We start from the raw sequence: 12,768 nt of genomic DNA on the forward strand, positions 1-12,768 counted from the left end.
GCATTTTGCGTCTGGCTTCCTGCCAACTCGTTCCCCGTCCGATTTGTTTTCTACCGTAATTCGATTCAGAGGAAACGGAGGGTGTTGGTGTCATCTTAGGGTGGGGGCATTGAGTTTCACGTATCGTTTGAAAGCTCTTGATGAGCTCTTTGTGATCATCAGGGGAAAATATTTCAGCTTCCAACACACTGAATTGATCCCAGCAACCACCTTCACTTCATAAGATAGAGATTGTTCTGTGCTTTTGTGTTCATTTCTGGAGTTTTCATAGAATTGCAGCAGAAGGTGCAGGCTGAAAGAAAACTCTGTTGAAATGGAGCACTCATGTGCAAACTTATTGATTGGGAAAAAGACTTCTTCAGTCAGTCATTTTATAAGATTCTCAAGCACAAAGATTTCAAATGAATTCATATTTTGTCAGTTCTGGTGAAAAACTGAAATTCTCTTTTTTATGATGGGAAAATCTTTTTTTTTTTTTTCTTAAAAAAATTGCCAAAGTAAACTAAAAGAAGGAGAAGGGAAATATTTGATTTTCTTAAATATAAAGTCTACATAAAGAGTTAACAAACTGCTTAATAAAATTAAATAAAAAAATCAAGAATTTCTCAACATTGTCAGCCCTTATGGTCAATTTGAGAGCTGAAACAATTACTCAATAATTGATAGTTGGTTGGTTTTATCTATAGCAGCAACTGTTTGGATGATCAGTTAATCATTTGAGTCACTCAAAAAAACAAATATCCAAATATAGGTAGCCAAATATTGGTTTGTTTTAAGCCTCTGACGTTTCAGTATTTGCACATGTTCTTAATATTTTGTGGGTTTTGGACAGTTGGTTGGACCAAACAAAAATGAAAGGCGTCCTCTCGTACTCTGGGAAATAATACGTTATCAAAATGAAAGTTATTGTTACTTGAAGCCTAAGTAAATGTATTAGAATTTATATATTTGGTGCAACCACTGTAGTTTTCATTTCAAAATGAATTAAAAATGTAAAATAAATGTCAGATGAATGTTGTTCCACTAAATACACTGGTCCTAAGTGTGCTGAATTCCTCATCTGGGACAAAAACAGTCAGTTTTATTTTCTGTCACCTCACTGTGGCTGCACATGGAAACGAAAACTGATTGTAAGAAGACAATGAAGAACTCAGATTACAGGACAGCTGGCATTAACTCTGTCGGCTTGGAGCCTCGGGCTGTCCGTCCGTCCGTCCATCGCTCCAACCACAGCCCTCACGTCTTAATTTGTCCACGCAGGCCACAGAGCTCAGCGAGGTCCTCGGCTGCTTCAACATGAAAGCGAGCTTTTCTAGCCTTTTGCATGAGTGAGCACACGCTCCTCCCTACAACTCTGCTTTCTATTCCCTCAGGATTATCTGGTGCTTGTTAAATAGGGGCTGTGGGAAGTGGAGGGTTTGTGACGAGGAGGGGTCGGGTTGGTAATGAATTGACAGATTTGGGGAACAACAGGGTTTAGAAGTTGTGCTAACAAGTGCTGTTGTGCAGAGAAAGCTGCCTCTCATTACACAACAAATGGAGTAGAGTGGAGCTGAAGAGAGGCCCTGATGTTCTCACAGAATGTACCACCACTTCCTGTTGTTATCCTCCACCTCATGTGTAACCTCCGCCCTCCAAATAACTTAAATGTTATGAGAAATGTTTCTCAGGACAAGTGAATGTGCTCAGAGTATTTTTTAAATCATTTTTTCAGCATTTTTTAAAATTTGAAATACATTATTATTCATTATTTTTACATTTTATATTAACTTGTTTGATTTTGTTTGTTTTGTGTAAATATGTTTTGTTTAGTTTTGTTATTTTGTTATTAATTAATTATATTTTATATTTGATTTAATATGAAAAAAAATTGCAATTGTTATTTTTATAGTTTTGTATTGAAATTTCCTTTATACAGTATTTGTGTCATATATTTTAGTTTAAAATCATTTTGCATAATTTCCTATACTTTATTCTATATATTTTAGTTTTTTTTTTAATTATTTTTATGTAGACATACTGTTTTTTATATTTATATTTTATTTTATTTTATATATAATATCATTTTACATTTCAATATAATATAAATATATAATATTTATATTTGTCATTTTATGTGATGTAATTTATATAATATCATTTTTTGTTACTGTGTTATCTACTTTCATTACATTATAGTATTATTATTTACTTTTCGGGATCACATAACACATAAATGCCATATTGTTATTTTAATTTTTTTTTTTTTAATAAAATAAAGAATACTTTAACAATTAATTATTTATTACTACTTATTTTTTCCACTGCTGCTGGCTTGTTCAAATGTATTTCATTTGATTTTATTCACCTTCCTGGTTAAAATAACATTAATATTTTCACAGTTCCAGTTAAATTGAGGTTAATCAGCGTCTGCTCAGTGTGCTCCTCTCTCTGCAGAGCGTCAGACCCTCTGCTGCTTCTCCTTTCTCATCACGCTTTTTATTTTGTGACTTTGGAGAGTCAGGAATACGCTGTGAGTAGCTCTGTGTTGGTACTCGAGGTGCTGTGGTCAGGGGCTGAACCAGCGAAGGCTTTTATAAGAACAACTCATTAACAGACAACCTCCTCGCTTCTTCCCTCCAGCGACTGCGAGTGCCGTTTGGAGAGGGTGCTTTTCTCTTTCAGCTGCACAGACAAAGCCTAGAAAGTCAAGGCTGGTCGCTCTGGGTACTGATTGCATTTTTCCCCTTTTTTGCCAGAGTGCCTATTCAGTCGAAGGCAAGAAGGGAATGAAAGCTTTACAAACATTAATGAAGCGCTCAACTAACAGTTTTTTCTTTGTCGACTCTCCTCCTGCCGGCCGGATGAGCTGTGGAGGAGGAAGAGGAGCCTGAGCAGCTCTCTGTTTGATTGGTTGACTTTGAGGTCAGTGTGGAGAGTTTGGCTGCTTTATCGACGAGTTTAGTGAAAACAAGCAAGTCCCACACGAGCAAGAAAGAAAAACCAAACACAGAAAAGCAGCCTGAGCTGTTCTGAGACCTCACAATTTGTTTGATTGTGTTTTTCTTTTGGTGCTTTCATATGAAAAAAAAAACAAATTAAGATTCATGCACTGACTTTCTGCCTCGCATGTCTCTGATTTATTGATGTTTTGAACCTTTAGCTAGTGCAGGGTGAGAGGCATTGAGGAGGTCTTGATAAAGAGGACTTCTGTGCTGAAAAGTCAACAGCATATCAAAGATACAGTTTTCATGGTTCCTGTTTGGAGAAGCCCTCAAGAGAGAGCCTGCCTTTATTTGAAAGGTTTACATTTAATATATAAAGTAGGCTTGGGAGGTATATTTCATGCCGACATACCTTTCAGACATTTCACTTGAGTATTTGGTATGTTACTGAATGTAAGACGTAGATGTTAGCCTTTGTTGTAAGCTAACGCTAGCCCACTAGGTCTAACTAGTTACCTAGCACAGAATACCTGGTATCTATCACATTGCAGTTAAACAAATACAATATAATTAATGACACATGTTTTAGGTGGTCATGCTATTACCGCCCCAGCCCATGACACAAGTAGTTCCTGATTTGAGAGCAGCAAAGAGTTGGTGCTGCTCTGGAATCAGTTTTCCTGGCCGAGAGCCGGTTCTTTGGCTGTCAAAACACCAAGAACTGGTTCCAGATTAGACACCGGCCCTCGATGGGCGAAAACGGGTATATCTAAACCTTTAGCCATAAGAACCCATGGTGACACGTGGGTAACAAACACTTTAAATGTTCTAGAACAGGCGTGGGTAACCTTTACTAACTAAAGAGCCACTGTTGGCCAAAAAAAAGAGAAAATCACAGAATGGAGCCGCAAACTTTATATTGAGCCTAAAATGAAAATTAAACAGCCTAAGAAGTCTAAATTAGCCTACCAACATTATTAATAGTCATAATGAGCATTTATTAATATGATTTTGAAAACAAGTCTATCTCGGGGAACTCAAAACTAAACTCAAAGTTGGCAAAACTTAAAGGTTAAGGCGCCGGGCCGGAGACTTATAAGCTATGAAGCACATTTTAGTTGACTTAAATGTCAAAACTTTTTTAATATGCTGTAAAAAGGCTAAACCGTTTTACAATTGAAGAATACAAATAGTTTTTGGTCTACAACATTGATAAATGAAATTTTTTATGTAAAAAAAAAAATATATATATATATATATATATATATATATATATATATATATATATAATTTTTTTTGTCTCAGCCACGGGGAGCCCCTGCAGGCGGCCTAAAGAGCCACATGAGGCTCTGGAGCCACAGGTTGGCCACCCCTGTTCTAGAATCTCCCATATTCAGCTTTATGCTTCACATTAACTCATAAAGTCCCTTAGGGAGACTGTTTGACTGTGACAGGAAGTGACTTCTCCAAAATGTGGCTGTGACTGGAAACAGAAATGTGAAAAAGTAGCTCATTTCAAAAAGCTTATTTTTTGTTACTAGGCTAAGTTTAAACCCATTTAACAATTCTAATTCTAATCTAAGTACATTTGACCAAATATAAACAAAAAAGAATCCTATCCTATCCTGTCACAATTTTGATATATGTTGTGGAGATGCAAAGAAAAAGGCAAATTTGTGTTTCTGTAAGCAGAAAAGGTGTCTAGTTTATTTATTTTAAAATAAGAGATATCGTAAACATAACTTCCATAAACGCCCAATGTAATGTATATATGTCATATCACAGATATTTGACATTTTGGGGTAGTATTTTTTTATTAAAACATCATAAATGTGTTCTATGTGGTCCACTTGGTCTGTAGTATATCCCCCATCATTTTCATTTAAGGATAAGTAGGTCTGGGTTCTTAAGGGTTAAAATTCATTATGGCAGTGTTCTTCTGGTTAAAAAAAATCATTGAAGCTTTGACAGGCATTGCAATATAATTCAAACCATCCTTGACTGTCAATTCGTCACTCCCCCGACCGCAACCTCAGATCTACAGACCCCCATCACCAGGACCAAGCACCGCACCGTTGGCGACAGAGTCTTCTCCACTGCTGCCCCAACCCTCTGGAACTCCCTCTCTACTCACATCCATAATTCAGACTCACTCCACACCTTCGAAAATCAACTCAAAACCACCTTTTTTAAAATAGCTTACAAGACCTGAACTCATAATCTCTCATCTCTGTTTAGTTTTTGATTGTTCTGCATTATGTCTTTGTGTGTGGCTCAATTCTGTTATGTTAAGCGACTTTGAGTACCTTTTTAAAGCGCTACAAAAATCAAATGTATTATTATTATTATTATTATTATTGTTTATTATTAATTCAATCGACTCAAGCCTCCAGTATATGTTTTTGTGTTTGTGTCTAGACCGTACATTAAACTTAAAAATAAAATGACAACAGTCGACCCAAAATAGCTTCGTCTGTGTCTGCTGGCTCACCTTTATCATCAGGATTAAACCCAAACAGGGACAGAGTCATTTTTGTACCTGTAAGTCGCAGTGTTTCTCACCACCGCTGCTTAGTGACTGCCTTCCGGTGGTGGCCGCTGTGCATTACACATAAAAAACGTCTTTAATTTTGACAGTATTAAAAATCAAATTTTTCTAAATTTAGATTTCTAAATACTCTGGTATACTTTAACACACCCCATTATATTTTTATATTTATTTATTATAAACTCAATAAATGCATATTTCCTGTTTCTTTTAACTAACATTATCATTTACAAAGTAACCTCAATACCTTTTTCAATTAAATCACCATCTGTGAAATTTAACACTTTAACAAAAGCCCCTATCTAGAATAAAGAAACATCTGCATGAAGTTGTTTTACTATTGGCAGCTTAACAATAACAACTAAATACTGCAAAGTAGAAGCGACTGGAATTATGGGTGAATGACAACAGTGGTGAGTTTGATCTACTTTCCAGCTGCTCCACATCTTCCTCACGTTTCAAACATTCAGATTAAGCGGAGCATCTTTTAAGTAGTCTGTTCTTCAGAACAAACAATTCAGTAAATGTTGCAGAGGCGCTTCATGTATGCCAGTTAACCCATCGTTTTCAATCGCTGTCTGGCAGTGAAGCTATTTTGAAAAATCATTCAACATTTCCAGTGAGTGTGCTATTTTTTCTACTATGTGGCTGGATAGCATGACCAAAACATTACATCATACATCATTACACATATGCATTTTAATTTTCTTTTGAGCATCAGAAATGATCCATAACGTCATGTTCTAATTCAGGAGATATTCAAGCAGCCAGTTTTGCCGCAGCAAGACCCAAAAAAATCCGTAATACAAGGGAGCCTGGTTAGTCATGCTTTTATCATCTGGTGTCAATTATTGTAATGCCTAGCTTAATATGTGAGTACACAAATGCAGCCGTCAGACTTTTCACTACATCTTGTAAGCATAATTATATCTGCCCTATTTGAGCTCCCCTTCACTGGCTGGATTTTTTTGTGATCAATTACTTTTATTTTTATTTCCAAAAGAGAAGGGCATGAGACAAGTCAAAGACAAGTCAAATTGCACAATTTGTACATGGTTCATTAAACAAAACACTTCCCCCTGTTTTTAATAATCTCTTCATAACCAATAATCAGCTTCATCTCCTACAAGAAAAGCTTTACAACTTCGGCCTCCCAAATCACTAACCACCTCATCACAGTTTAGCATTACATATAGAGGATCCAGGATATGGAGCTCACTTCCTCCTTACATAGTCAACCTTTCTCGTTTATCATTTAAAAAATCTTTAAAAAACCTATTACTATTTCAATAACCTATTATAAATATAAAACCAAATACATCACCTAATATATATATATATATATATATATATATATATATATATATACACACATATATATATATACATGAGCATAGTCACTATGGGGTGGGAGTGGGGGGGCTTTAGGATATGCTGAAAAAATAAAAAATTCCCCATTGAACAAGACAATATTTAAAGTCTGATGCCAAATATGTGATTGACATCCCCTCAAACCCCTGGAAAGCCAGGGGGAAATAAAACAAATATTTCTCGCTAGAAATGTACCGGTAATCAAAATCCATTTTTATGCAGAAACTAAGTCAAAATATTGATTTTTTTTTCACTAAAAATGAGAGAACTGTCCGCCATGTTTTTTGTTCTGACCGCCGGAACCTTGAAAGTCACATGACTTGGAACAAACCAATAGGAAAAAATATCCATGGAATAGCCACGGGATATGACTGTCATTAACTTGCATTGTAGCGAAATCCGTGTCAGTTTCACGGAAATTTGAGTGATTCCGTGGCTATTCCACGGATTTCTGTGAGACCAAGTTGGTTCCTTGTTCTTTTTTATTTTTATGTTATATTAGGGAATCCCACTATTCAAGCCCCATGAGGGTTTTTTGGGTTTTCTTGGCATGTCTTTATTTTATTTCAATATGTATATGGACTATATAAATTTTTTTATTGTTGTTGTTATTATGTTATTTTCTTTCTTTGAAAACTGTGCCAAATAAATCAAATCAAATCAAAGACAGTAATGCAACAAGTAGTATCCACTTCCCTTTACCAACCCCTCCCGAATACCTCCCTAGGATAGCGACACCCCCCCACCTCAGTGTCCCAACAGGATCTTCTACATTACATACAGCATACATCATACATAGATCATATCAGTGTCCCATAGGCCAAAGTAAGCACATAAAAATAAACAAAAAATGACATATATTTCAAGTAAAGATATATTTTTCAACTCAGTAAATTTTTAACCATTGCCACTGCAGAGGTCCAGGTTTGGATGATTTTTTTTCTGACTAGCTCCATGTATTTTTGCCACAGACAACTCCATATAGAGTATGCTCAAAAATGATTGTAACCACTGGGTGCGTGTGAGTGTATGGGGGGGCTTCCAGCACAAGGCCATTTCAAGGCATTTTCTTAGCTGCACTCAATCCGCTAATAGAGTGTGGGTCTGAGTAGAGGACAGGTTCAATGATGAGGTGTCATTTAGAAGTAGTATTTTAGGAGAACATGGTATTTCTACCTCCAATAGGCCTCATAAAGTGGAAGATACCAATTTCCAAAAGAACGCTACATCAGACCACTCCCAGTCCATATGTAAGACACAAACAGGCGAATGTAAGATCTCCATGAAGTGACTCTTTCTTGATGTTAGATACATTCTATGTATGAGTTTGAAGTGTATAAGTTTATGATTAAGATTATTTGACATTTTGTCTAAATTGTTTCACTGGCTGGATTTTAACATTTTAGTCTTGATTTTCGGGGTCCAACGAATCATGAGATTCAGTGTTCGGATCACAGTTTTGAGTCCTAAATATGATTAGTGAAACAAAACAAAAGGGAACAAATATTAATTTTGGAAAGAAGAGCTCATTTTTCAGCAGGTTTGTCAGTGAAATCATCTTAAGATAGAGGACTTTGTGAGATTTAGATCTGATTCAAACTAAGACAAAACACCAAAATAATTTTTCTTGTGAATGTGTGTCAAACACTGTATACACTGTCAGTTATTTGCAACAAGAATAGCCTAAAATAGTTTTCAGCCTGTGATGTGAGATCTGACTGTCCTGTGTCTGTGCAGGCCTGATGGGATGGGGACGGTGAGCGTGGAGGAAAAGGAGAACTTTGATGCCATCAGGAGTCGCCTCATGGCTCTGCTGGAGAACCAGATCACACATTTTAGGTAAGAACACCTTCTCATCAAAGTCACAAAACAGTTAAAACCTCATGCAGGCCAGAGGCTTCCATTCTTTTCTGTACAGTGCAGAAATCAGGTTCCTTTTTTCCAGTTCTCTCTCCATGCACATCGTTTATAATGTATCATTTATGCAGATAGACTGTGCATTCAGACAGTTTATACTGAAAAGTGCACCTTTCCATGCACATGGTAGGGTTTTATTATCTTTCTACAGGTATTTGGATATCCTTCTCCACTGCAGTATAATGGCGGTGGATGGCGTTCAGTTAAAGCTGCTCTGAATTAGCCTGGTATACCCATACTGCCTTGCACGCTCAAATTTCATTTCGAACCTCAAGGCAGTCTTGCAACCAGGGCCGTTTCTTAGCCCTGTTTTAGGGATCCAATCACAGAACGGGGAGGGACGGCAAGACGATGACGCGTACTACTCGGCGGACGGAAGCTTGTAGTTTTCTTACGGATCCAACATGGCTGCAGCCGACGCAAAACTCTCTTTAGCTGTAGATGGTGTTTTAAATAGTTTAGAGCGAAAGTTGATTTTAAAAGAAGAACAATGTTTGACTTTACACTCCTGTTTCACCACGAAAAAGGATGTTTTAGCCTTGCTTCCGACTAGCCTGGCTAACACCAGACTATTCTCAAATGAGGTCTAGTCTGGCAACGAGCAATGGATTTCTCCGGAGAGGAGGTGTGGTTTATGATCCTCCAGAGCCGTTTATTGGACGCTTAGAATGTCTATCAAAAGCGTCTGTAGGTAGCTCTTAGCCAATCAGATCAGTTATACCAGATGACGTAGTAGAGCAACAGAAATGGATGTTTGTTGTGTGTGAGTCTGTGAGAGAGTGTTGTTTGCTGCTTTGCTCCTTCAGTTCTCGCTTTCTGCAAGATTATTCATTTTCACGCTTTATTCCCCCTCATGTCATTCAGCCACACACATCCACTGATTTTATGGGCAATAAACAAGCTGCTGCGGGTCTCTCGGCGGCTCCGCTGTCCGCGGTAGCGGGGCTATTAGCTGCTAGCGGCGCTAATAGCCGCTAGCGACGATAATAGCCGCTAGCGACGCTAATAGCCCCGCTACCATAACGCCTCTCAGCGGAGCCGCCGAGAGACCTTTCGCCTTTCAACTTTCGCTCTAAACTATTTAAAACACCATCTACAGCTAAAGAGAGTTTCGCGTCTGCAGCAGCCATGTTGGATCCGGAAAACTACAAGCTTCCAAGTGCCGAGTAGTACGCGTCATCGTCTTGCCGTCCCTCCCCGCTCTGTGATTGGATCCCTAAAACAGGGCTAAGAATCCTTCCTGGTTTCCAGACTGGATGGAGGTTCGAAATTAAATTCGAGCGCGCAAGGCAGTCTGGGTATACCCAGGCTAGCTTCCAACAGGATTTGGGAAAAATCTAATGTACCAACTAGCGCCACTGCTAGCGCTGCTACTAGCCCCGCTACCGTAACGCCGGTGATCTGGCTACGAGCCGGGGGACAGCGGAGCCGTCGAGAGACCCGCAGCAGCTTGTTTATTGCCCATAAAATCAGTGGATGTGTGTGGCTGAATGACATGAGGGGGAATAAAGCGTGAAAATAAATAATCTTGCAGAAAGCGAGAACTGGAGAAGCGAAGCAGCAAGCATCACTCTCTCACAGACACACACACAACAAACATCCATTTCTGTTGCTCTACATACGTCATCTGGTATAACTGATACGATTGGCCAGGAGCTACCTACAGACGCTTTTGATCGACATTCTAAGCGCCCAATAAACGGCTCCGGAGGATCATAAACCACACCTCCTCTACGGAGAAATGAACGGCTGGTTTCCAGACTAATCTCATTTATGATTAGTCTGGTGTTAGCCAGACTAGCTCTGAATATTAAAAATCCAACTTTATTAGTCAACATCAGCATCTATCTTAACAGAAAATATACAGGAAAAAACGTACATTAGCCAGAGAAGCCAGAGAGTCGTAACACTGGATAGAGCAGTCAACACTTATCTGCTCAAGTTAAACATGTTTTTCTGTTATTTGTTATTATTGTTATTGTTATTATTACAAAAAGGACAAATTATCATCACCAACCTTTCTTCATCAAGTAAAGGGGAGTGAAGAGTTTGATTCTTCCATGTTATTTTCTTAATGTCTGCATGGAGAGTTTCCAACAGAGGCAGTGGTGGAATGTAACTAAGTACATTTAGGCAAATACTGTTTTTATGTACAATTTTAATGTGTATTTAAGCTCCAATACATTTTGAGGCAAATATTGTCGATTTACTTCACTACATTACACTGCCAGCTTTAGTTCCTTTTCAGGAAATATTATTGGAATATTCTGTATAATGAGTGCTTTTACTTTTGATACTTTAAGTACACTTTGATGCTAATACGTTTGTACTTTTACTTCAGTAAGTTTTGAATGCAGGACTTTTACTCGTAGTGGAGTAATTCTGCAGTGTACTACTAGTACTTTTACTGCAGTAGAGGATCTGAATCCTTCTTCCACCTCTGATTAGAGGAAAGATAGGGAACATTTGATTCTTTTTGTTTGTAATTTGGATTAACGGACTCTTTAAATGCAGATTGATGACTTTTTGCTGCTTTACCTCATTATGATAACTGTGACTCAAGCAAGTTTTCAATCTAAAAATATATTCCTATTAAAATGAACGGGAAACAATAACTGACGTGCTATAGGAAAACTACATCTGAACCTCTGAAGCATATTTTCTGAAGTGATTTAAAGAAAAACCAAAACATGTAAAAGCAGCGCTACGCTCCTTTACCTCTATCATAATGACCCCAGGCAGTCTGGGTATTTTTAGCTACATCAGCAGCACACAACAGGTGCAGGACATGCGTCGGAGGCAGCTGATGAGACCTCCCTGCATCTGCGTGCTGCTATTCAGCGCCGCTGCCACCGAGTGAACACATTGTGAGCGCGGTGTGAAAGCGACAGCCCTGAGACCTTGAGCAACACTTGTCTGAATGGACCTGTGCCATTAACTGTCCTGAAGCCCGGCTCTTTAAACACTTCACGCCTGAGAGGGGCCCTCCATCTGGCCCCAGAAAGGAGAGGAGGGGCCCGTCTAGGCCGAGTCTGGGAGGGAGGGGGGTTGATCAGCGGGAGTCATCAACAACTCACCTCAACAAGAGGCTAATGCTGGTAAACAATGGCTGGGACAATGCTGGGATTATGCTAATGTCTCCCAGACAAGAGCAGGATTTCCACAGTTTAGTTTAGATTAAAGCTGAGCTCAGCCACCAAAGATTAATCTAAGGTTATACATTTAAAGTACAGCTGCTCCTCTTTACTGCCTCTAATCATTATTACTCCTACACAGGCAGAAAGAAGATTATCTGAAGATTACCTCACTGTTTGGTAATTATTATGGTCTCTGGTTTTCTTTCCCCACCAACAGTCAGGTCTCACAAATAGAGATAAACGTGGAGGAAGTGTTTTGTTTATTTTGGTGTTATCAACACCCACGTGAGCTCCTAAAGCTGAAGATATACAGAACTGTTCACATACCTGCCTGTGTACAAGTTAGAGGTTTCACTGGAGGGAACAGCACAAAAGTCAGACCGTACACTGTAAAAAAAGAAATAAAATAAAATAATAAAACGGGAAAAAAAAAATCTGGCAGCAAAAGTTGCCAAATACTTACCATCAAATCAACAGTAAACAACTAAGTTATTATTTTACATATAATTAATTAAAAATTCTGCATAATATGAGTAAAAGTTAATGAATAGGTTAAGTGTTTGGCAACTTTTGCTTCCAGACTTTTAACGTTTTTTTAACGATTTATTTTACAAATAGTGTTCAGGCTTTTTATGTATGTTTACATATAATTCACTGTAATTTAACACTCAAGACCATTAAGCAATTAAATTATAGGGTAAAAAAAAATCTATAATATCACATATTTCAACTTCCAATTTAGGGTTTTATAAAACAAAGATGGCAGCATTCCAGGAGGAAACTATATTAAAAGATACTACATAGACGCCTCTAAATTGTCTCTGCTGTATTATTATTTCTGACAAAATGGAAAAAGTGACAGCAAAGTCAT

At 38.0% G+C, this 12,768-nt stretch overlaps 1 protein-coding gene across 2 annotated transcripts in view; it reads left to right on the forward strand.

Annotated features, from left to right (window-relative positions):
* Positions 1-12,768, forward strand: part of cadps2 (Ca++-dependent secretion activator 2) — a 293,417-nt gene that overhangs the window by 195,183 nt on the left and 85,466 nt on the right. For both annotated transcript variants that reach the window (XM_059336134.1, XM_059336135.1), the window contains exon 14: positions 8,581-8,682. In XM_059336134.1, the coding sequence (XP_059192117.1) occupies positions 8,581-8,682 (102 nt within the window). The remainder of the gene's footprint in view (positions 1-8,580; positions 8,683-12,768) is intronic.

Source organism: Centropristis striata, chromosome 6, assembly GCF_030273125.1.
Source record: "Centropristis striata isolate RG_2023a ecotype Rhode Island chromosome 6, C.striata_1.0, whole genome shotgun sequence".
Classification (NCBI taxonomy): domain Eukaryota; kingdom Metazoa; phylum Chordata; class Actinopteri; order Perciformes; family Serranidae; genus Centropristis; species Centropristis striata.